Source organism: Protopterus annectens, chromosome 12.part0 (genome assembly GCF_019279795.1).
Source record: "Protopterus annectens isolate FY-2018-M chromosome 12.part0, PAN1.0, whole genome shotgun sequence".
NCBI classification, from domain to species: Eukaryota; Metazoa; Chordata; order Ceratodontiformes; family Protopteridae; genus Protopterus; species Protopterus annectens.
Window position 1 is genome coordinate 1,264,784,025 of NC_056746.1, and position 27,179 is coordinate 1,264,811,203.

General features: G+C 36.7%; 1 protein-coding gene across 1 annotated transcript in view; it reads right to left on the reverse strand.

Moving 5' to 3' along the window:
* Positions 1-16,901, reverse strand: part of LOC122817383 (hyaluronan synthase 2-like) — a 150,352-nt gene extending 133,451 nt beyond the window's left edge. The window contains exon 1 of the mRNA XM_044090574.1: positions 16,269-16,901. Within this exon, the coding sequence (XP_043946509.1) occupies positions 16,269-16,901 (633 nt within the window). The remainder of the gene's footprint in view (positions 1-16,268) is intronic.
* Positions 16,902-27,179: the final 10,278 nt, after the last annotated feature.

The window sequence follows — 27,179 nt, forward strand, 5'->3', positions numbered from 1 at the left end:
CACTGGAGAACCAAATTATGTCAGACAGTACTGTTAACTGTTTTCTCACAGTTATAATTTAGTTTTTTTGTATAAATGATGTAAAAGTCACATGTTTGGTGTGAACAGAACAATTAATATAAATTATTAAGAACAAAGGAGTACTTTGTCTTATAAAAGTTCTCTGACTTACATTGCTTCATATTCTGAACACCCCATGCCTCTAATGTGCTGGAAATTGATTGCATTGCATGACTAACTGAATCCCTCCCTGCATTTTCTAAATTCAGTCTCATAGATAGATGCATAGCATAACATCAGTGACTAAGATCTGTAAACAAGGGTGGACTGCTCTGAGATAACTGCAGTCGGAACTAGCTGTTGAATTTGAATAGTTATCATCATGGGTGGAGAGGACCTGCTCATGTTACATGCGTGACAGATTCATAGGCATGTTAAGGATGTAAGGAACATTAAATAACTAAATAGCAAAGTTTGAAAAGATGATTTCAAATAGGTAAGGATGTAATTAATGAGATGCAGTTAAAAGCCTGTTTTTTTTTTTTTTTAGGATAAAAATAATGGTGGAACAGCTTGATAGACAGTGTAATGACTGAGTTGGTGGGCAGGATTCATTTGAAGAAGGAGAGTGGGAGAGTGTAAGTAGATTGTAGATTTTGTTACAAACAGTGATGGACGTGAATGTTGAAAAATTAATTTCCTACTTAGTACATTGAAGGTACACTAATAATGTTGAGAGTTTTCGACAGGTGGGGAAGTGAAAATACTGGGTAACCTGTAAGTAGGCTATCTGTTCTGTGAAAATTTATCTGTACAGTGAAAACAGAATAACATTTTTCATTGTGTTGCATTCCTGTGTTTGTATTACTAATACCCAGGAGACAGCAGCAGTCACTAGAATTCTGTGCCTAGGAAGAGGAAGGGTTTTCATTGGATATTTTGGATACATAGGTTCCCGTGTGTGTGTGTGTGTGTGTGTGTGTGTGTGTGTGTGTGTGTGTGTGTGTGTGTGTGTGTGTATGGGTGTGGGTGTGTGGTATGTGTGTGTATGGGCACATGCCCATGTGTTTCATGGGCAGGTGCTTTCATCGCTACATACCAATACTGTATTGAAGGAGAAATTCAGAGAGATTTAGAAAAGTCAGTTAGCTATGTTATGCTCAGATTGAGGATATGTGATAGATCAATGCCTAGGACATTAACTGGCAGACTAATTAAAAATATAAAGCCAAGAGGTCTGTTATGTAATGCAAGAACGCCATTAATCTTCCAGACATTTCTAATAAGTAAACACTGTAAAACAATGGTAAGGATTTCATGTCAGTGTTCTAAATATGATTCAGCAATACATACTAGGTTAATGTGAAGAAAGTAATATGTTTAATATATTTTGACAACCTAGCAATTTCCACAAAATATCTAAAATTACAAGACATTTTTGCAGGTTTAGAATTTTCCCGTTATAGGAAGCAATGCTTTTTTTCTTATTACTTAACAACTTTTTCATTCATCTCTTAAAAGTTTTATTTACAATATCATTGCTTTTTCCTTCCAGTCTGCAGGATAGTTCCACCCTGTCATTTCAAAGATAAAAATTGTTTGCTGCAAATTATCACACAGTAACAGTATATTATCTCAATTAGTTTGCTTGCACCCTTCTTTGAAGTATGTAATTTCAAACTCGTTAGCTACTCTCTGTCACCTTAGAATATATCTAAACTGATTTCTGGGAGGATACAAAGACTAATTCGTTCACACCTGTTAAGTAAGCTAGGTAATGAACCGAGGCGATAACCACCACTGGATAAAAGTCCAAAGTTTACTCAAACTTGCAAAACCAAACAACAAAAACAAAAACAAGTAAAATAAAATAAACAAGCTTAAAATGGTATAGTTCAGTACAAACTGTGATGAGCGCTTTCGGGCAAATGCCCTTCATCAGATAATCAGTTAGTGATACAGGAAGTACTTTTATGTACTCTCATATTACTCAGCATCAGTAAGCAAGCTGCCTGTTCCATAGAGCTTCCTCACAAAAAGACTATATGGTGTGGATAACACATCCTATGTGGACCGCTTTAAAGCTTTATCCTTATACTTGGTCTTCTACAGACTGCTGAGAAGCGACCCATGTCTGGCCTAGGAAGCACTCTCTGATACAGTCCTTTTAGACCTGCTGTACAGATGCAAAACAAACAGCCTCAGCTATACCCAATCTAGGGATCTAAATCTCATCTGTAACATAAATAAGACATGTTGGAGAGACAGGTATGTGTCTCAGAGACTGCCTCTTCTGTGGAACAAGCTTCTCATCCAAGTGAAGCAGAGTTTCTCCCCATGTGTATTTCAAATTAACTTGGATCAGTGGATGGAGAATTGTAAATTTACTCCTTTTTTGCCACCTTTATCCCTGATAGAAAGAACCATGTAAATGCTCATCCACTCTTGCCCAAGTTATACCTCCATATAAAATGAGTGGTACCATAACCTGCCCAGGTTTTGGAAGCATGTCTATGCTTGAAAATGCCCCTTGGAGTAGTTAGCCCAGAAATCACCTATGAACCTATGCTCCCCTGTGTATTTCTCAGTACAACTTTCTGATAGGATGTTAACAACAAACATATTCAAGAGTGATTAGGAGTTGTATTTCACTAATGTGTTAAATGTTGCTACTGTAGTAACAGAACAGTGTGTTGGCACTGTAACAACATATAACTCTAGTGTGGTAATATCCTAGCACACATTAGCACAATAAGTTTATCTAATAGTATTAATATCTTGTATGAAATAGTAATCGTACCAAACATTGCTCTTCTTCTCTGCAGCACTGAGGTTCTCCAAACAAACCTTCACATCATTATAGTCTACTGGAGTGCCATTGTATACCACCTGCAGAGTTTGCAGCTTATGATGAAAGTTCAAGAAAAGAAAAAAAAATCACACATAACCTGGCATTAGGAATTGGGTTTTGGGCCAAAATCTCACATGTTCTCTCTCACCAAACTTGGGATGATTGAGTGCTACAGACACCCACTTCTGCAAAAGTACTATTGTATTCTGTATTTTGGGGAGACTCAGGATCCTAACATTTTTCATTTGTGATATTCTTGGTCATATAAATGTTCTAGAGGGAGATTGTTTTGCTTGAGTAAGAGTCTATCTTGTGACTGTGACAGCCTGCCATCTACATCCACAATGAAATTCTCTAGAACATATCTACATTAGTCATTGTGGCCTAAAGATCCCGATACTCTTACTTATTTTAGTGATAAAGGATCACAACTGTGGCTAATAGTTCCACCACCGATGATATCATTCTTTGTATCTCACTTGTGTTTGTTGGTTAGTTAAAGATTCAGACACCTCCAATGAATTAAGTTTCCAGAGTAAGCTACTGCCCTAAGGGTTTCCTGTAGACATTGAAGCACTTGCTGCAAGGCATGGGTTCTCCCATAAATTATTAAGGATAACCTCATGATTGCCTTATGCACATTAACGGTTAACATAGAATGATGAAAAGCAGAAATGTTTTAAAAATGAGTAGTCCTAGCATGCTGCACTATTAAAATTAGTTCTTCATCAATGAGGTACATACGTGGAAGTCTATCCATTTCATTTCTTATATTCACTGCATCTAGAATATTCTGAATGATACGTTTTGGAGAAGAGTCAAGTAAATAATTGTCATTTTTATGTTAGGAGTCCAAAGTACAAATCTGAATTTTGGAATTTGTTTTCTTTCCCCTTATTCTCTGTTCTATATATTATGTATAACAATAATCCTATATTTGTCTACTTTATTTATTTACATTTTCATCACACTTTCTAGTTTGTTGTTTTTTGGTCTGTTTATTCTCTGTATTGTATTCCTTTTATTTATCATCACTCTGAACAACTAATATTTTAAGTTGCTATTACCTTTTCACCTTATTATCTATATTTCTGTAGACAATATTTCAGTGGCATTGAAAGCCTGTGTTAAGTTCTTGTGTTTTTCCTGTATTTAAGATTATATCAGGTATAGGTTAGTTGATAGGCAGTCCAAAACTAGAAAAAAAGTTATCACAGACATACATTTATAGCTGTTAACTACACGCACATTTTTCATTTTGCACTTCTTTTTCCATCTTAGTTCAATTCTTTAAGTATTGCTTGTATCCATTTCTTCCTGCACATGCCTTTTTTCTTCCTTTTGTTTCCCTGACCTTTCATTTCTTCTTGTTTTACCCTTACTGTAATTCTCTCTTTTAACTAATCCAGCCTCCAAAACGAGAAAATAAGTAAAACTAAGACAGATCTGTGTTATACATTTTGTTAAACCTGTATATAGCTGTTTATTTTAAATGTAAACAATTACATCTTACAGGCCCTAGTTTATAATTTCTCAGTTTCCTGCTGTGAAACTGTTAACATTTTTATAGAAATGGTACTAACCACACACTAATGAAGTAAGGTGAGACCAAGGCACCTGTCAGTGCACTCTCATGTCATATTATTTCTGCAGTATTTGCCTCGCTTCCTAAGCCATCATTATTAATGCAACTCAGTTCATCTCCTCTGAACGAGTAAAATATAAAATATATTAAAAATATAAAAGTAACACATAACAATTATAAGCAGTTTTGTTGGTGTGGATAAGTACAACAAAACTCACAAAGCCATAAATAAAATCAAAGGCAAAAGAATGTTGAGTCTCGAAACTCCATTTTTTTCAATTTGTGCTAAAAGTTTAGAATGAGTATTGTCAAGTGTACTTATCTGCACTGGCTTAATGGCACAAAGTAATAAAGAATAGACTGTGACCTGGATAACCCATCTTTCTTTGACATCCTCAGAGCAGCGGCAGCTATAAGGAAGAACTAGTGGTTTGTCTCTGCCTGGCAGGGAAGAGAGTCCAATCATTACAATGCCGCTGCAGTACATAGTATGAGGAATGCAGCATATGACTGAGGGTGTGCAGTTGGTCTGAAAAGCTAGATCATTACAATGCTGGCGCTGTACATAGATAGTATGAGGAATACAGCATATGACTGAGGGTGTGCAGTTGGTCTGAAAAGCTGAGAACAGTAGCCATTGCTCTACATGTGCAGAAGAGTGCCTGGCTGAGGGAAGTATTGCAGACCCAGCTAGTGCACATTGGCCACTAAGGGTGGAGTTGTAGACCTTTCACAAATGCCCCTAAGCTCTGCCTCATGAATGATACAGCTGGTGGAGTAGTAGCATCATACAGATATCTGGGTGGGGGAAATTAGGGTCTGTCTGTTAATGGAGATAGCCTCTGTATGAGGAATTAAAGCCAGATCTTCAGGCCACTGTGATGAGTATGTAAATCATTCCTGGAATGGAGCAGAAAACTGAAAGGGGTGGAACACAGACTATCTTCATCTCTGCCTGCATGACAGCCCACTTTGGTCAGCTTTCAATGTGAGAAGTGGAAGATTGTTCATATTCAAAGAACCAATGGGATCAAGCCTGCTGAAGAGAGACTGATGATTGGCAGGCAAAAAGGTAAAAATACGCTAAAAAGTGCAATTGTCTACCTACCATATGTCAGTCTTACGTTAAAGGAAAATAAATCAGTCCATCTGGGACAGGAACCAAAAGAATAATATTAAATATTAGTTATGGTTACACATTGTGATTGTCAAGAGCCATGTTATTTATTGAAAGACATGCTAAATATTAAAGATATTGCAACAAGCTCATGTAAGAATATCTAGAATAAGAATTTAGTTACACATATTTATATTGCCTTTATGTATGCATGTAGATATGTATGTATGTATCAATCAATGTACATCAGTCTCAGTTTCACTCTCATATATATATATATATATATATATATATATATATATATATATATATCTATTCAAAATCTCAAAAGCCCAAAATCTCAAATTTCAAAACACTGAGACCAAAATCTCAAAAGTTCAAAACACTGAAAGTTCAAAACACTGAATTTCATAACACTGAAAAAAACACAGGACACTAACACTTACTATATTCCAGCACAACTACATACAGAAACATATTACAGTTCTCAAACTATAACCAGGGGGGCAAGCCCCCCTGTCCCCCCTCCCCACACATACACCCTGCTACTTAACTATATCAACTCCGAGACTGCATTCCACAGAACAAAATGGCAAACATACCATTATGTGCTTCATGACTGCCTGATGTAACCTTAGTCATGTTCCCTTCTAACTTGCTATACTACAATATCACTCATCTTGGTGTAGTGAAGTGTGATCTCGGAGTTGATATATTTAAATAGCAGGGGGTGTGGGGGGTACATGGGGGTTTGCCCCCCTGCTTATATTTGGAGAAGTGTAGTACGGTTTGTCTTTTATTTGTTTCTGTATGTAGTTGTGCTGGAATATAGTAAGTGTTAGTGTCCTGTGTTTTTTTCAATGTTTTATGAAATTCAGTGTTTTGAGTTTTCAATGTTTTGAACTTTCGAGATTTTGGTCTTAGTCTTTTGAAATTCAAGATTTTGGGCTTTAGAGATTCTGAAGTGAATATATATATATATATATATATATATATATATATATATATATATATATATATATATATCTGTGTGTGTGAAATCTGTGTGAGTTTTATAATAAAAATTTATTACTGTTACAGAATTTGCTAGAGATCCAAATGAGCAACTACTTGGAGTGGTAACATTTTGATGAATTCCCCTGATATCTCAGTGGGAAGAAGGAAGGCCCATTAGCAATGGATTCTTTCTCTCTATGTCTGACTGATATTAGAAAACATCAGGCTTTTGTGTATGTTACATATTCCAATTACTCCATTTCTTCAGTCTCCAAGAACATCCTGCACAATGACATGAACACTTCACTATTTTAACTTGTTTTAAGATGTTTACAATCTAGTGCAAAAGCAAGCCCCAAACCCAGGCCTGGTCCAACAGAGTATGGGTTCTACTCCAGCTTATAAATACTGCTCCGCAACTTAGAAGATTTCAGTTTAATGGCTCATGCTGTCCTAATTCTTTCTCACAGTACAAGCAGCCTAGGATAGTCACATGACAAGGCCTTGCATTCTCACTGCACCTTAGGAGAAAACAGCATGCAGGATGTGTATGTTCATATCAAAACATACGTACTTGTGCCTTCTGAAGACAGACTCACAGATTCTGCTTGTCACATGTGAGCAGGCTCTGTGTTTTTTCTACTCCTCGTATACATATGTCTTACCAAACTGATTCTCTTTTTGTTTTCATTTTTGTTCCTATTCAGAAATATAACGACCGACTTAGTCAACATATGCTTGTTTGTTTCTCAGATGAAATTTCCTCAGAACATATGTAGATGTAAGTAGAGTCAATGATTCCTGGGTGAGCAGGACTATAGACACATAGAACAATCCCAGTAAACATTAATGAATGCTACTATATTGGTGCAACCCTATGATTCTCTTGTATATATACCTTACTAAAAGGATACAAGACCTAAACATGTCCTACATGGACCAACTCAGAGGCCTATCACTATACTCTATATCCTACAAACCGGTAAGATGTGACCTGTGTCTAGCACACAAGGCATCCTCTGACCCATTACTGATGGATTTAATGCACATCAGCAAGTCAAATGGCATCAGAAATACTGTATCTATGGATCTAAACCTCTTCTGCAACATCAACAGAAAGGTTTGGAGGGACAGGTATATCTCACAGAGGATATCACTGCTCTGGAACAGACTCCCCATTCATATAAAACATTCCTGTCCATATTCAAGCACAACCTCTTTCTTTGGATAGGAAAGAGAAAATTTCCCACAGGATTGCCCCTTGCACTACTAATGGACAGAGGCGTCTCCTAAATGCTTTGTCCTACCCATGTGTCCCCACAGGTTACCTATGGTATGATCCCAGTTATTCTTATTAGGGATAATATATAATGATCAACAATGGGATGTGTAAGGCCTAATCTATAACCAAATGGGATAAGTTATTTTGAACACAGAAAGGGAAACTGGCTAGGCTTAAAACAACCCAAAAGAGTAGCTAGCCTAGTACTTACCTATGAACCTATGAAGCAGTGGGATGTAATATCTATAAAGTGTTAGGCAACATTTAAGTTGTGTACAGACGCTATCTCAGTAGTCAACATTCAGTAACCTCACTTGTGTATCCAGGTCATTACCCTCCCACCAGCCCTTTAAAAGCATTCTGAAAGACTTACTAGCAAAAATATCAGTCTGTTCTCATTCATCCCCAGGATCAACTATATCCCTAAATATGAACAAGCACCTATTCACAGCTTACATCTCCTTAGTCTCTGTTCACTCATTTCCTTACTTCAATCTAGTCCTCTCTCTGACTCTCTAAATATACTATAACCCTGTTTTTTCTCACACTTTTTATTGCAATTCCTGATTGTGTTATACTAACTTACCTTTAATTTCCCAATAAAGTGGCTAAAATACCTTTAAACATTAAGTCATTATCATATAAGTTGTGTGTATTCTTAACCAACGTTTTCACATTATGTCGAATTTGGTATAATTATTTAAAGTGTAGATGTTTTTGTGATATTTTTGAAGATTTGAAGACTGGAAAATAATTGTTTTTAAAATGTTTTTGCAACACTTTGGAACTTTTCTCCCTAGGCCTCCACTGACAATGGGCACCTACCCAGTCAGACTTTCTCAGTAATTTAAGGTCAATAAATAAATAAGTAAATAAATATCTGCAAACCTACATCTGGACCTGACAAATTGGACCAGAATGTACCACATAACAATGAGTCGCACAACTATGTATCAGTGGAATACAATATTCGTATAGGATAACACAGCATTTCAGTTGTGTACAGATGCTGTTTCACTGCTCATTTGGTAACCTCAGTTCTGGATATAGAAATGAGACTCCTTGGCTTTTGTAACTCACTTGTTTCATAGCACACTTGTTTCACTGCTGTTAGCACACAGTAGTAGAGCTTTATTTTCCCAGGTCAGTGAAACTTGCTGATTTTCCGCTCACTTGCTCCAAAGCCTGGAGATGTCATGAGACATATTGCTTCTCTTCCAGGAAAAAGTGATCTCCGGGTGTACCCTTTCCATCCTTTTTAAAGACATTTTAATCTACCTGAAGATTAAAAGGGGACCTCACTTAGAAAAGGAGACTTGTATATAATTTGCCACCTTTGATTTGACTCATCTTTAAAGATACCATCATTAAACTGAGCCTAAATTTGAAAATGTAACCATTACTGTTTTATTTTAGTTTTGCATGCTCCAACTTATTCACTATCTGACAGCAAAGCCTGTTCTATACTAGCCCATGCATTGGCTTACGTATTTAAGGATAGAGTACTAAATCCATTCAGGCTAGAAATTTCCTTGATACTTGTGAGAAATATCAGGTTAGAAAGAATGCATACTTCTATGTAGCAATTAATTGCTGTTCAAAGTCATCCTTCAGGTTAATAGAATACTTAGTTTTAGTTTATAGAGATTTTATTTTATTGTTTATAGAGATTATTTATTTTATTATTAGAATTCTCCTTTAAAAATAAAAGGTAGAAGTAATGCCGTCTGCCTCATGTATACAAAGTGAAATACTTGAGTATGCCTTCACGTCACTTGAATGTGATACTTTATCCTGAAGAAACTCAGGCAGACCCTGCTTCTGCTGACAATGAGTTAGAAAAGATGATTTTTTTCATATGCTAATGGAATCCACAAATCACCAAGGATGGCAACCATGGTCTCTGAGCAGAGGCAGGGGTCAGAGGAGAACAGAGGATAACAGAATTGCCAGTCACTTAAGACATGTTGTCATGTGCAGTGAAATGAAGCACATTGGGGTATGATTTGTAGCATTTCCTCTGTAATAATTACGCCAGAACAGAAGTGAATTTTGAATAAATGACTTTCATGTGTACCAGCTGTAAGTAGTCATGTTACAGATATTGTGACATATTTAAGATTATTGATCATTAAGGAATGAGGTCCCCTTTTGTGAGGTTCCTTGTTTGCAGCTTTTGTGGATTTTTTATTATATATTTTCACTGCAGTTGGGTTCCCCTACCGATGCTGAGTTTAAGTGTTTTTACCATGTTTGGCTAATCTCCATTTAGCAACACCTTCACAGAGGCGGTGGCTCAACAGTCAAGTACCATGTATAACAATCAATAACACTCTAATAAATAAATTAATTAAAAGAGAACAATTTTCAATATATAAAAATATGACCATGCTTTTCTCTGATAGGTTTTTTTTCAGTTCTGAAGAAACTTTTGGTATTGGACTGGACTTCCCCATAATGAATTGATATACTCAAAGAATGGCACATGTTTTAATATCCATTTAATAGTTTTGTTGTCATGGGTAGTTTCTAAGGATGGGTATTTTTTCATTATTTTCTTTGGAAAGTATAATTATGCCCTGTTCTTCATAAATATATACATTTACACTGCAGCTACTTACTAAATAAAGGAGGAACATTTTCCATGTCTTCACCTTCATATTACCAGGTTCCTTTACAGTCTTTTCTATGTTAATTTAATTAGTACCCACAGTGCCTACTAACCCCTTTTCTTTAAACAAGAAACATCTTTATCAAATTATCACTTATGATGTAGGCAATCATACATTTATATAAAGTGTCCCTCTTTGATAGGCGCAGTCAGTGCTGATTTAGATCTGCTTATAACATAGACCATGTCTCTAGACCCTTAAGGGAACAAGGGTTGAACTTGGCTAGGCTTGTAAGGGCCCTAGGGCCATTAGCCTAGTAACCTCCTATAAACCCATAACCTATGAAAACAAACCATATTGACATAATCTTATTTGCAAGCATTATACATCACAAACCATATTGACATACTTTTAGTTGTAAACATTAAACACCAGTTATAATTTGCCCAGTCATTGTCAGTCAAACATTATATAGCTCATTCAAATCCTGCCTTCTTTTAAACCTTATTTCTCCCTTGTTATGGCATTTCAGAAGCCTTCGTCCATTAAGCTATACTGGTGTTTATGTGCATCACATACCATTTGATGAGTACCTAGTTGCTGAGACAGAGATTACCTGAACCTTCTTAAGATGAGATATTTAAACTCCTAACACATAGTTCTTTTCTTGTGTGCACGTCAAGTTTTTTTAAATGGAAACTTGAATGGAAAATTCTCTCCATCCCCATTTGAAGTAGACCATTATAAAATTAGTTGCTATTACCATATATTACTTTAGTTTAAGGTATGTGTTAATGCATGCTAACCTTCATAAAGTAACATCTATTAATAGCTAAATACCTAAATGCAGATTATCAAAAACACATATAATTTTACATTATTTTAAAATTAGAAAATCCCCTTCAATTAACTAAATCTTTGATTTTGTTCAATATTCCAATACCTAAATGTGTTCCCAGATCAAAATATTCCCTATTATGGACTTTAACTGTAGCACATAAAATAATTACTATGAACTGGAAGAATGAGACTTCGCCATTGATTAAAGAATTGTCTACAATCAAAATGAGAACGTAGAGAATCACTTTATATTACAACTCCTGGTTAAAAGTTATAGAGATATTTGAGAAACTTGACTGTAACCTGATATGAAACTGAAACATATTTTGAATGACTGATAATTGTTTGCGTGTAAGTAGATACCTTTGTAAGTAGTTTTATTGTATTTATTGTTATGAAGTTTTTCAATTTGAATGATTCATTTGTTCAAAAATTTTGTATCTAGTTTTTTCGAGTGATTAATTTGTTCAAAAAAATTATATCTACTTTCTTCTGTTATGAATTGTTATATACATATTTTTTAATTTTTAATAAAAATATTTGAGAACAGTAAACCCCCTGCATTTTATTGGCTTCCATCACTTTTAAGAAATAAGGTATGCCAACTGTTAAGTTAGGTTACTCCAAAATATGTATCTTGATTATGTTATTCTTCTCTTACTGATTATATATTGGGAAGCTCTACCATGAGTTCTTTATGGCCAGTTTAAAGAAATAAACTTACCTCAGCAAGAGCACATTTAGAGTAGACAGGCGAGCTATGGCATAGACATATGTGATTTCTTTAAAATTCCTCTGATATCTGGCTGTAGGCCCTGAATTAACATTCATATTGCAGTTGTTTGGCCAATGAGCTTCTCTTAACTGATAATGTAATGCTTCCATGTTTCAATAGTGTGTTTTAAAAGCTCTTTGGTGCAGTTAATTTGGTTACCTCTTTATTTTAACTTATTTGCTAGGGAAATTGAGTAAATTAGAATAGGCCTTTTCAGCCATGATCTAGGCTAAAGGCAAAGCAAATGAACAGTCCATAAGTAAATAAAACAGGAAGAAAAGTTCTTTTGGAAATGCGAGTTACAAGAAAAAATCGCAATGAACAAGAAGCACTAGCTGATGAAATGAAGTATTCATGTATACAGTGCAGTAAAACAGATTATTTGGAATAAACAAGGAAGTCCTAAGGTGAAGTGGTTGAGAAAACTCTTGTAGAACATGCCATTTGGCATAACAAATTAAATGACATATTTCTAACCTTTAATACCAGATGTTAATATAGGCATTAGATGCAATTTTGCTCCAGGAAAGCAAAAGCACCAAATCTTGGATTCTGTTTTTAGCCATATGATCAGCTTTAATCTAACCACACTATGAGTTTTTCTTTTGTGATTTTGACCTTTGCCCCTGAGTTTGACCTTGTTTTAAACTTATATGTTGCCCCTGTCACCCCACCAAAAATAGCCAAACTTATGTTAATAACTTAATGTAGCCATAGCTCTTAAAAGAGTTTTTTTTGCAACAGTATATGCCTCATCTACTCCTCCCTTGTCATGCTTTACAGACCTCTAGCCTTCAGTTTTCATATTAATGCATTCATTGGTGGTTGTGTTCATCTTCATCCCCTCAAATGTCAGTTCTGGAGGCTGCAGATCGATCACATAAGGAGTGCACCCTTTTGGGAGTGACAGTAGGTAGGCAATCACCTTAGGTAGTTATTTAGCTTAAAACACCTTCAATATAGTCTTACTGAATGGTTCTAGAAATACTGCATGTGAATGGCTGCTTCAGGGGAATTTCATGGCAATTTAGTGTAATAGCATTTATTTCCATCTTAATGTCAATATTTATGGGAAGCAATAGTAAGAACATCTGGTTTGCTAAGTGTTCACATGACCTGGAATCACTACTGAAAACACTTGGCTTCCCAAATATTCACATAATCTGGAAACACTAATAAAAACAGTTGGCTTGCTGTTCTGTCTCCATTAATAGCCATGCTTTGTAAATCATTTAAGATATTATTTGTGAGAGGAATACAAGATAGGAATGTACTCTGACATGCTTTAAGTATTTCTGACTATGAATAGTTTTTCATGAAGATGAGAGAAAATGTATATACTAGACTATAAACCACTTTGTTGCTAATCTTTCTTTTCAGAAGGGTTGAAATACTATTTGTAAACAATTTCTACAATCCTGTGTCATCATGAAATGATTATAAAAATGTCACAAGGTTCTACCAAAAATTAGGCACTTTCATGTTCATGTAATGAGTTTTGCTGCCATTATTATGCAGTTTCTCCTTATTTTTGATAAACTAGTATACCATACACCCTAACCAGATATCACAGAAATACAGAAGCTTTTGACAGAAAGGAACCTCAAGCCTGTTCATACCTATCCAGATGGTTCAGCCTTCTGTATCGCCAAATTCCTCTTGGGTGCTTTGATCATGTTGGAGCCCTTCCACAAAATTCTACCTGTGTCTTTTTCATGCAGGCTTAAACCTCATTACAGTATTTGGCATTCATCAATACTTCTGAATGGTGGTACATATATCTCACATTTTTTAACAGAAATATTGTATTCCTCCAATGTTTCCTTGCTTAATATAATGCCCAGTTTATTTTAATTTCTTTCTGTACAAAATTTCATTGCTACATACCTTATTGTGCTGCATTTATACATGTTGATGATATATTTACAAAGTAAACATTTTATTCCTGGTACTTTGCATCATAAAGCCGCCATTCTTTATGCTTTTGTCTTTTTGCCTCCTCCTTCCATTTAATGCTCTACTTAAAAACAAATCTCTAAAATGCGACATTGTAATGCATGTGAGGTCTTATTACTAATCATTGCCTGTTGCATACTGATACAAGCCCCTTTGCCTTCCTGCCCCTTCTGGTTCTAGCACGGTACTAGATACCCCTATTGCCACCTGTCTTACTGCACTGATGTACTATCTTATGTTAACAACTTCTTTCCAGTTTTGTGTTTATAACTAGCAACTCTAGCTTATGATACCCTGCACTGTCTGGGCCCAGTGGGAATTGTGTTTATTGATTTAAATATCTACTTAATGTAAAAAAAAAATGCAGAAAATAAAGTGATTTTATCATGGGACAGCACAGCATCTGTTGCAGTCTTTCTTCCCTTTATAGCTCATTTGCTCATTTTTGTCTTATGCTATGTCCATTGGTATCAATCATTTTTCTGTATGGAATGTACAGTTTTAGTTTCAGGTCAATGACTGCAATTATGTATTTATTTTTTATTTATTTTACATTTGTTGACTGGGTTAGTCCGACTGAGCTAAGTAGCCCTTTTTCAGCAGAGGCCTGGGCGCCACAGTTTTATATATCTTATATTTTGTATATGGAACACCACTCCTGATTTTATATTCTACTGAGGTGCCCACTTTCCGTTTTTCGACCTCTTTGTTTTCTCTCTACATATCTCTATGTTGGTTTACTATCAGTTAACCGATTGCAACTTTCATATGTGCGAAAATGTCGCACTATGTCAACACGAATACCACAATGTCGAACCATACACTAGCGAATGCAATACAGCATTCGCTATTGTAAGGTTCGACATTGTGGTACAGATTGTACTAAAGTGGGGATTGGGAAATGTACCCTTTCCCTCACTATAGTGTGATACCGGAGTTTGTATATTAAAGTATCAGGGGGGATGTGGGGGGTGCAGGGGGGCTTGCAAACATGTTATTTACTGTGCAACGGACAGTAATGTTGTTCCAGGAAGTGTGGTGACTTTCCAAAAATGTCGATTTTGACATTTTCAGAGATTATGTTTGCTATTTTGAACGTTCAATTATATGAGTTCCGACATTCTGGTTCGGGAAAATCGCAATTCGGCTGTCTTGTAATCGGTTAACTGATAGTAAACCCTCTATGTCTTTATATTTGCATACCTCGTGTTGTTATGTACTTTCCTTTCTTGATACTGTAACTTGCTTTTATATCTGAGTCTTTTTGTCTACATATCTAGAACCAGAACCGGATCATAATGAGAAAGATTATATACTTTATTTATTCCCTAAGGGGTGAAGGCTTGGTAGTGGATGTCCTCCTCCTCAAGTAATCATAACCGAAAGAGCAGTACCTTTTTTTTAACTATGCCTAACTCTCTATATCCCATCTAAACTGGTGTACAATGTACAGTGACATCACTATAAGAAGCAAGGGTTCATGTTTCCATGTACATGTCCATCTATAGATACCTGCCAGCACTGTTTGCCTGGAACACCTGAATAGTACAAGGCATTGCCCTCCACCAGTGTCTGTCAAACAGTCTAAGAACCCTCACTCTAACAATGAGAAAGGAGAACTGCCTATTAGCCATTCAAGTTCACCCTCAGGCCCATCCTGCAGGCCCCCAGGCCACTAATCACAGACTACGATCTAGTATCTAAGTTAGTCTGCCTCAAAACATTTAATCATTCATTTGATCATTGTATTAATACTGAAGCTTGGGCTTAAAGAACTGTTGTTTTCTGTTTATTTTAGACTGCTATATCTGTGACTCTTTCTCAGGCCCATGAAACTTACATTATGAGCAGTCGTATACTTACCAGGACACCCAGGACTGCAAAAATCTACTCTTTTGATCCTTCATTGTCTGAGACTAACCTTTCCAGATCACCCCTTCAATTTACTTTCAGTTTTGTCAGTACCTGAGACCTGCGTTCCCTTTAGAAATGCTAGTATTCACTTGTTTACTGTTAATGCCGCTTTTCACAATGTTTTCTCTGCATCCTACCTATTACTTTCTTCATGGACACAATGTCATTTGTCATTTTTCTCAATAGAAATTGTATAGTCATTCTCATGGGTCTACCACACTGGTGTTCGTATAGTCTGTCAATTATTGGTAGAAATACAGAAATAAAAAAAAGATGATGTGTAAGACTGTTACATTCCTATACAAATCCAATATATTTTGCAGGTTTTAGTGGTACTTACCTGTATATAGTCTGCGTGTTCACCTATAGCTTTGAATGCTGTATACATTACTTCTCTTTTTCCACCCCACTTCTGCATGATGCAGACAAACTGATTCTGAACTACAATGTCTTTCACACGCTGTATACTTTCTTGGTGCAACTCCTCTGTCACACCTGTGTCCCTCTCATGAAAATTACTCCTCCAGACAAAGGTGGCAGTCTGATCACATCCCATCAGCTCTTTAAAAGTATCCATCATGTATGCATCGTCTTCTGAGTTCCCATCAATTACCAAGATAATTTTCATATTGGGGTATGACAGCCTCTTGACAGATTCCAAACACTTGCGGAGGTAATCTGGGTCCTCTTGATAAGCAGCAATGCAAAGCACTGCATTCTTTGTAAGGTCGACATTCATTCCAAGAGTTTTATCTGTCCTTTTGTGCTCAAGGAAAGCAAAAAGGCTTTGAATGATGACATGCAGCGCCAGAATTGCCCCATAGACACCAAATGAAAAAAAGTAGTGATCCTCTTTAATGAAATTGTATCCTATGATGTATGCAGCAGTCAGACCGACTAGAATAGAGACTCCAACCAAGGTAGTAAAAATTATGCGTAGTATATTTTTGAAGCCAAGATTTCTGCAGTTCATCTGAAATAAAATAAAATGAAAATAAAATAATTACATTAGCTTCAGTTCCAGTAAACAGAAACTGCAGTAGTGTGTTTCATAGATCTACTGAAGAATTGCAACAGTTCAGATCATAGCTATACCTCTCGACTGTACAGATTTTCTCAGAATGTCCAGAATTCTGCCTCATATTTTTGGTCCATTTTTCATTAAATTGTGGTTTTCTGGTAAATTAGTGGCAAATCATTAAAGACTGAAGTTGGAAAATAATGACAGACATTTGAGTTTCATAGGATCATAGGAAGTTACTAGACTATTGGTCCTGAGGCCCTTATAAGCCTAACCGAGAGTTTAGCCCATGTCAACAAGTCAGCACCCAAAGCCCCTGTCCAGCAGGGATACAGGTGGAATCCCAGGGGTGTATTTTCTGTTTCCCATCTAGTTATCCAGGTTGTGTTTAAAAAGGGATAATGAGGTACTCTGCTTGACATAGAGAGGGAGCCTATTTCACAGGTGGGGAGTCTCTGGGACACAAATCTGTCCCACCAGCAAGTCCTGTTGATGTCACAGACCAGGTTTAGGTCACGCATGCAGGTTATTCGAGTGGAGCTTGACTTGTGGATATGCAGCAGTCCCATCAAGGCAGGGTCTGAGATTGCTTTGTATGACAAACAGAGGTCACCTCTGAGGTGTCTGTATGAAACTGAGAAGAGGGACAGGGTTTTTAGCCTGTTTTTGCAGGGTAGATGTTTGAGGCCCTGGATTCTCATGGTGAGGAACCTCTGTGGTCTCTCCAGCAGCTGCATGTGGTTTGTGAGGTACATCCCAAAGGGGGCATTGTACTCAATAATTGGCCTTATAAGGGAAGAATACAGGGATGTTATGACCTCCTTATTCCTGGATGAGATACCTTTACTTATGAGGTGGGCCATTTAGAAAGCTTTCTGTAAAACGAAAGCAACATGGTGGTCAAAAGTGAGGTTGCTATCAACGTGGATGCCCAAATCTTTCATGACTGATTGAATGCTTAGGACATTGTTATTGATGTGATAATATTTGTGGACATCACTATCCCCAAAGGGGATGATGATGCATTTTTGGCATTCAGCTTGAGGCCATGTTTCTGGCACCAGTCATTTGTTTGGGTGAGACCCTCTTGAAGGACGTCCACATCACTTGGGGAATTGATGACCACACCCAACTTGCACTCATCTGCAAACTTGGTTATTCATAGCCCTCTTGTTTTGGCTTGCACCTCAGAGAAGTATATCCCAAATAACAGAGGCCCCAAGACCGATCCCTGGGGTACGCCACTGGTTTCGGGTCTACTGCTTGAGGTGGCTTCCCCTATTTTGATTAGGTGGGTTTTGTCAGTGAGCCAGTTTGCTACCCATCTGGTAACATATGGATTGATGCCTAGTTGAGAGAGTTTATCTGTTATGCCCGAGTGGGGAATAGTGTCAAAGGCTTTGGCCAGGTTAAGGTAGGTGGTGTGCACAGTCTTCCCCTTGCCCATGGCTTTGGTGACTGTCTCAAAGAAGTCAACCAGATTTAGCAGACATGACCTCCCCTTGATGAAGCCAAACTGTGTGGGATCAAGTGTTTGGAGGTTGCCATTGTCCCTGTTAATGAGGTCCATGATAATTCATTCCATGCCCTTACGAATCAGACTAGTTAGGCTGATGGGTCTATAATTTCTCAGATTGGTGGATGCTCCACCTATGTGTAAAGGGATGACAGTGGCTGTCCTCCACTCAGCTGGAACAAAGCTGGTACTCAGGCTTTGGTTGAATAGGGTGCCTAGTGGTGCTGCAAGTTCATGCCTGAGTTCATGTTGGATGCAGCCTGGCATGTTATCAGGTCCCATGGATGCTGTATTTTTCGCCTTTGAAAGGACAATGATGACCTGTTCCCTAGAGATAAGGGGAGGGGAGCAGGTACTGTGGATGTCCTGATTTACTAATGGGGGGGACAGAGGGGTGAAGTTTTCACTGAATCTGTCAGTCAGTAGGTTGGCTATATCCACAGCATGTGTGTATGTGGTGTCCTTGACCAGCTTGTTTCAGACTTAATACCCTTCAGTAAATTCATAGGTTCATAGGTAATACCAGTTAATACTAATGCAGTACCTGCTATTCTATAAACATTCTAAGTTTGAAAGAGCAATATTTAAAAATTTTCCTATTTTTGGGCATTGGTCCCACTTTTATTTATAGCTTTGTTCAGATTTCTTGCTCTAAGAGGTTGAGAGGTATGATCATAGCTTTTTACTTGTTTGCTCAAGAATTAGTAACAAAACCAGAAATAATGAAGGGCAAAGACCCAAAACCAAAGGTGATTTTTAAATATTACTTGTGTTGACTTAACAAAGCTAATAGAACAATAAATTTTGGATCAACATGCGTTTCCCGAAGAAAGAGTAGTATGAATATCTTATGTCTGGTGTTACAGATTGACTTTAATCCTCAGTGATTTACTGACAAAATAATAATGAGCTACAAAGCAGAAATATGAGTTAGAATCATGGGACATTCTGCAAAATCAGGGACAGTTCAGAATATAATAATGAGCTACAAAGCAGAAATATGAGTTAGAATCATGGGACATTCTGCAAAATCAGGGACACTTCAGAGGTACGCTTCATATATAATAATGAGATGCAAAGCAAAAATATGAGTTAGAATCATGGGACATTCTGCAAAATCAGGGACAGTTCAGATATATAATAATGAGATGCAAAGCAAAAATATGAGTTAGAATCATGGGACATTCTGCAAAATCAGGGACAGTTCAGAGGTACGCTTCATATATAATAATGAGATACAAAGCAAAAATATGAGTTAGAATCATGGGACATTCTGCAAAATCAGGGACAGTTCAGAGGTATGCTTCATATCAGTGGCATTTTGTAATACAAAAGGCCACTGAGGTGGATGAACCATATTTAACATGAGCAGAGGAGCTCCTTTAAAAGAGACATAATTCGCAACTTGCTTGCTAATGTGGGAACTCATGGGTGTTAACATTATACTTTCCTCAATCTGTTATTTTTAACAAGGTAATTTTTGAAAATATGCTCCTGTGGTTCACTCCTACATAATAATAATAATAATAATAATAATAATAATAATAATAATAATAATAATAATAATAATAATAATAAAATATGACTTCCACAGCATTATACATGACAAACAATGGAGATGGGAACTTTGGGATTCAAACCCAGGTCGCTAGCTTTGCTCCTAAGTGTTTCAACCCCTGTGCTATATTGTTGTATAACTTGCACACTTTTATAGCAATTCATTAATAACTTAGTAACTTCCACAGTGTTTCATTAGCTGTTCTCTAACACTGTTTCTAAGTTGTTCATCAGTGCACAATTTGTAACTTATTAATACAGAATTTGTACTTTAAACTTATTAATACAGAATTTGTACTTAATCAATGCAGAGTTTGTGAATTTGTCAGATGTTCTTGATGTGGTACAGCAGTATAGATTACAAAGATGCCCAGTGTAAGCCTGCACCCCTTTTAGTCAATGTTTCAAGCTTTGGTTGTTAGACATCTTTTCTTCTTATGGGTAGCCTTTGACATCAAAAGTACATGCAGTATCTTTATGCAGCACACAGGATCCTGGATAGTTACATATCTGCATGTTACTATGGCAGTGAACTTAGATGACAAAGCAGATAATGGCCTTGTCCTGCCTTTTGACGTAACGTCTAATTACTTCTGTTGCAAAAGATCAGATCAAGTACTGGTGCAGATCTAACTGCCAGCCCCTTGATGGAGCCTACATCTACATAGACTCTCTCTGGGGTAACCAGTGGACTCTTTAAGTCATTCAAGCCTGTAGCACCTTTTTGTATATTTCCAGTTCACACTCATAGCTCCTTATGGAGTACAAACCTTTTCTGGGGGTCTGGCTTCTTTAAGAAACTTACCAGCTAATAACAGGCTGTGATGCGGTAGAGAAATGAGTCACTATCTGTCACTTATTTTTCACATTTTCATAGTTATATTCATATTTTCTTAACTGAGAATCCTACATGTTCTTGAGGGACATGATATGATATGATACAGTGAGATGCAGAAAAATTATTTGCCAATGACCAGCTATGTATCACTATCCTTGAAATATTGGTAGTAGTTATGAAAATAACATTTCCATATATACTTAATACTTCAAAAACAAGGGACTTAAATTGTTGAATGACAGTTGATATTTCAGATGTTGTTGAAGGAAACTGTCTTTAATATTTGCACTAAGAGTTGCACATCTTGAGAGACTCAGTTATATATATTGCTAATTATACAATTAAGCATATATTTTTATTTTTGTAAATATTTCAACCATCCATTCGCAGAGTAATTTATTCTTGTCATGGGAAAGATTATGTCTGATTAACAAAATTGTTCTAACAATATATATTTAGATGGTATGGTTCCCAAGATATGATAATTTGATAATGAAAGCTTAACAAAAAGTATAATTTGGGTTTTGTGTGTATTATAATACATTATAGTATTTATAGAATGACTATGAATGCAATTATTATCTCTGTAAATAACAGGACTTACTGATAACATTGCTAGCTGTGCAATTTTACTAGCTTTTACTGTGTTTTTCATTTAACCATCTTATGCTTTTTAAGTTTATTTTTTAGAAAATGCACTGGAATCCAAGCTGTGTACAGGCTGCTAGAGGTGTGATATTCTACATCATGTAGATGCTATTGACTTAAGCACAATGAATTCAAAATTCATAGAAGTTAGGCTTGGACAAAATGCAGGGACTTCAAAGCCTATCTTAACTATTTTCATAAAGAAGAAACAATTTCTGTTTAGAAAAACAAAGGCCATAAAGAAACAAAATGATCTCCACTTTGCTTACTTAAGAATCATATCAGGATATAATAGTTTTTACTGTAATAGTTTCAATGTTTAAAAAAATCCAAATTGTTTCTTAAGTATGAACATACTCAGTAAGGCAGCTTTCTGACTCTCAACTTGATTATGAATTTACAAACTGTTCCCTGAGCCTCATATATTGTTAAAATGAGTCACTAGCCCACTCTATTAAAATTAAGGCTAGTATGAATGGTTTGATATTAAAATAGTAAAAAAATCAGAGTAAGTCAAAATACAAATGATTAGTTATACAATGCAAAAAGGAAGGCCGTTAATTAGAAAAGCTCAAACTTTCCAGAAGAAATTGATATGTCCAGTTATTGAGTATATTAGAGAAAGCATAAGGCACAGAAATATTTGAAAACTCATGATTGTAGCATATGTTTTGTATCTAACAAAGAGGAAAACAAATGTATTTCTGTTTATAAATGATATTGCTAGAATGGGAAATGTGGTACCCCTTCCGAGAACAGAACTACATTTGTTTCAGTGATATCTAAGTGATGGCTACATTGCATATGTAGATGATTGGATGGGTGATGAAGTCTGCTTAGGATTTAGGAATCCAGGTTGGTGGCCATCAGTTTCTTGAGCCATTTTGTCAGGTAGCTTGCACAATGGAGTTTAGACAGATTTAGAAAAAAATATTCTTAAAAGTAAAAATAGTATGTCAGTTGGAATTCATCCTCTGAACACATTTACACCAAATGCCATTCAGCTGAAAAAATAGTTGAAAACGACTTACAGTGATCTCAAAAGAAGCTTTTCATGCTGGGAGGTGGGGGTGGGAGGCAGGCCACCATGTACCCTCATGTATAGGAAAACCCACCATACCCTCAACTTATATATATCAACTGAAAGGTCATAAAACAGCGGGGAAAAGTGCCACCTCTGTAATCACCATAGTTGTTTTTGGCTATTTTATTTCTACAAAGTGGCATTTGATGCAAATTTGCTCAGAAAGAATGCTAGAGTGATTGTCATGGTGAGTCAATGCTAACATGTGCACAAGGTTTAACTAAACAGGCTAGCTGGGCTAAAGCTGGGTTCCTACAAATTAATTTTCCATTCCAAAAGTGCAGTTTCATGCAAAACAAGCATATAGCACGTAACACAGTCACAGGTCAATAAGTACAGCTGATATACAAGGGTTTTAAATGGCTTTGTTTTAGTAACAAAAAAGTTGCAAATTATACTTTTACTTTAATATTCAAAGGTTCTGTAACAACTAGAGGATCTGCATTTCTGAGTTCTGTTTGTCATACTAAAATAGGCTATTTTTTCTTGATTCCTTGTAGATTATGTAAAAGATCTTGCTACCTATATAAATTAAGGAGCGGAAAGCTAAAGCAAAGCTTCTTCTCAGCTTAGTTATGACTTCTAGAATCTACCATTTCTCTGTAGGTCAAGTGCGCACATCTAATCATAATCATGGATCAGTCACCAGAGCTGTGGATGAAGGGAAGGTGGTTCATACAGCCTACCTTGATCTGGCCAAGGCCTTTGATACCATTCCCCACTGAGGAACCATAGAAAAACTCACTAAGCTAGGCATCAACCCCTATATCACTAGGTGGGTTGCAAACTGGCTCACAGACAGAACCAACAGTGTGAAAGTAGCTGACTTCAAGTCAGACTGCTGATCAGTCATGAGTGGAGTCCCACAGAGATCGGTCCTGGGTCCTCTCCTGTTTGGTATCTACTTCTCTGAAGTCCATGCCAACTCAAAGGGACTCTGGCTGACAAAGTTCGCAGACGATTGCAAGTTGGGAGCTATTATTAACTCCCCAAGTGATTTTGACATCCTACAGAAAGGCCTCACTGAGAAGAACAACTAGTGTCAGAATCATGGCCTTAAGCTCAATGCCAAAAAATGTGTCATCATCCCCTTTGGGAAAAACCTGGTTTCCATGAATTACCACATCGATGGTAGTCCACTGAACACAGAAGGTGTTATAAGAGATCTGGGAACACAGGTTGACAGCAACCTCTCTTTTGACCACCACATTGCCACTGTGGTCAAAAAGTCCTATGTGGCACATCTCATTACTAAAGGTTTTGCATCCAGGAAGAAAGAAGTCATTGTCTCCCTCTACTATTCCCTCATTAGGCCAATCATCGAGTACAATGCCCCATTTGACATGTACCTCACTAAACACCTGCAACAACTAGAGAGGCCACAAAAGTCCCTCACAAAGTGGATTCTAGGCATTAAACACTTGTCCTATATGGACAGACTCAAAAACCTCCAACTATTCTTTGTCTCATATCGTCTACTTAGAGGTGATCTCTGCTTGACTTACAAAGTCATGTCTGACCCAGCTCTGTTAGAAATGCTAAATCTAAAGAAATCCCAATCCCTGTGCATCACATGCTCCAGAGACCTCAACCTCATTACCACAATCAACATAATGTGCTGGAGGGACAGGTTCATAACCCAGAGACTGCCCATGCTATGGAACAGACTTCCTATACATGTCAAACAGAGCACCTCACTGGCCCTCTTCACAAGAAATCTTGATGAGTGGATGGAAAATAGAAAATTCACTCTGGGGATCACTCCAGTGGCTCTACACAACAGAAGCACTGGGAACTAAGGTCAGATGCCAGGGTAATCCTATGGGCTAGGCTTGTAAAGACTCCAGGGCCGTTAGCCTAATACACACCTATGAACCTATGAAATAAAACTAAAAGGCAAAGACCACACAAACTGCACACAGAGAAAATAAACTAATAAAAACAATAAAAGTGTCAGCCACAAAGCACCCTATACCTGTCAACCTCTTAGCTAAGAAATATGGACAAAGCCTGAAATACTGGGGAGACAAAGGCCAAAAATAGGGATGGATTTTAAATATTGCTCTTTTAAACTTAGAAAGTTGCTAGAATTATAGGATTTGTTTTAGCATGCATTGCTGAAGGATATGAAGTCTGAAACTCAAATGTATTTAATTATTTAGTAACTTCAATCCTTGGTGATATGCCAAAAAACCACAAACTTTATGAAGAACAGTCCAAAAATACAAGGCAAAAATCTGGACATTCTGCGAAAATTTGGACAGTTAAGAGGTATAATCAGCTATAAAAAATTATTGTTAGGTTAAGTACTTTCATCCTTTCTTATAAGGACTTCATCAGAATAACACAGACTGAAACAAGCAGACATTTATGAGTCACATAAAAATTATATAACAAATAATAATGTAATACAATCAAACAGAATGAAACCTAATATCAAACAAATCAAATCCAAATTAAGCAACAGAGCCACAAATGGAAATATTTTGTCTTATAATTTGTATAAAAATTATTACAATTTAGCACTTCTCAAGTTTTGAACTACTACTGATAGACAAGTTGTCATTTAAACCACTTCTAGCATTTAATGCTTCTCAACAGGGATAAATGAAACCTTTCAGGAGCTCTCTTCATTGACCTTATGGTAGCATTTGATCTAATTGTCCATTTTTCTGCTCCTTCACTCCCTACAAGAAATTGAGAAATTGGGGTTAGCCCCAGCACTATCACCTGGTTCCAACATTTCTTAACATACAGATATTTCAGAGTCAAAATAACCCCATCTCTATCGTCACCAGAACCCCTCACCAGAGGAGTGTCCCAGAGAGCCGTACTTGCCCAACCTTTGTTTTCAGTCTTTATTAACAAGCTGCCATCTGAACTCCCTAACCTTCCTAGCACTCTTTATGCAGATGACACGGTTACTCTTTGATCCAGTTTATCACATTCGGCTGTTCAAACCCGGCTTCAAGTCTGACCTCTACTCCCTTAATTCTTGGATAAATAACCATAAGCTATTCCTAAACTCCTCTAAAACAAAAAGTATGACACCTGTAAGTTCACATAAGCTGAAAAACACTCTTAAAATCTCAAAATTGCAGATGTCAATGGTTGCCCAATAGAAACAATCTCATACTTTAAATACTTAGGTTTATGGCTAGACCAGTCACTTAACTTCCAAAATCACATTGAAAATACTGGTATAAAGATCAGTTCTGTTTTATTCTGGTTCTAGAAGATATCTTCCTTTCTCTGTAGACCAGCTAGAGCTGCAATAGACCCCCTTCTCAACTTGAATATGGGGCTCACATCATAGCCATAGCCTTTAAAAAAATCATCCACTTTACCATCTTTTGAAAACAAAATCTGTTGATTCATTTCCAATTCCTCCCCTCAGGAACACCACTGCATCACCATCTTCAAGGCCAAATGGCTACCAGTTTCCTACAGAGTTGAGATATTCCTAGGATCTCTTGTTTTCAAACTACTTCAAAAAGGTGCCTTTCCACCTCTTGCAGCCAGACTCCATAATAAATCCACAACTACAGCCTCCTCAACCTCCAGCAATTAATTCCCTCACTCCAGACACCCCAAACTAAACTGCATGGTATTGACAATTCCTTCTCCATCCTTGCACCCAAACTCTGTCAATGCCTCCCCCATCACCTTAAAGAAGTCTTCTCTTTCCTCACCTTCAGAGCTCAACTCAAAGGACACCTTCATCAAAAATATGACTACAAGTACTTTTCCATCAGACAAATAACCTAACTCTCTTCTCACCTATATCATCTCTACTCTGGCCCTGTGTTCTCACCTGTTGATTCTCCCCCTCTCATCTTTACTACTAAAATTTATTTATATTTGATTTTGTACTCTGCTAATATTATTTATGTACTGTCTATGGGATTATATACCTTCTGTGATTACTCTGTGTGTGTGAATTTGTTCTATTTTCTTTTTTGTGACTCTCTTCGCCTGAGCTGTGCCTGCAAATGGTTTATAGTGATCAGTGTATTACCCCAGTAAGCAAACTAAAATAAATAAAATAAACAGTAACACCAAGGATGTTTAGTTAGCTAGCTAGCTGATTTTCTTGTGATGCATTTTATGTGGGCAAAACTGAAAGGTAGCTACACAAACACTTTATGAACATATTTATGATAGTAAGAGAAAGGGTACAAATAATGCCATTGGTAAAAATGCTAAGTCTCACATGAAATTTAATATTTTTTATGTTTATACTAGGAAAGGTAGCTGTGAAAGTGAGGGGTGAATCATGGGAGACAATATAAGAATACAGGGAAATAGTGTGGCACAGTTTTCCTAAATACAGAAAATATTAGAATGGCCTTTATTGCAATTACATGTCTAATCCAGTGATGATCCCAGCTATTCTAATTTCATCCCACTAAGTAGCACCTGATTCATAAATACTTATATGTCCATGTACATATAACAGCATAATAATGCACCTGTCTATGTATGGACACTGGCACTAAATGATTGTCACTGTTGAAGCGGCACCATAACCTCATGTGCAGAAATGGGAAAAAGAGGCTGTGTGGATGGATGGACAGGTGGATGGAT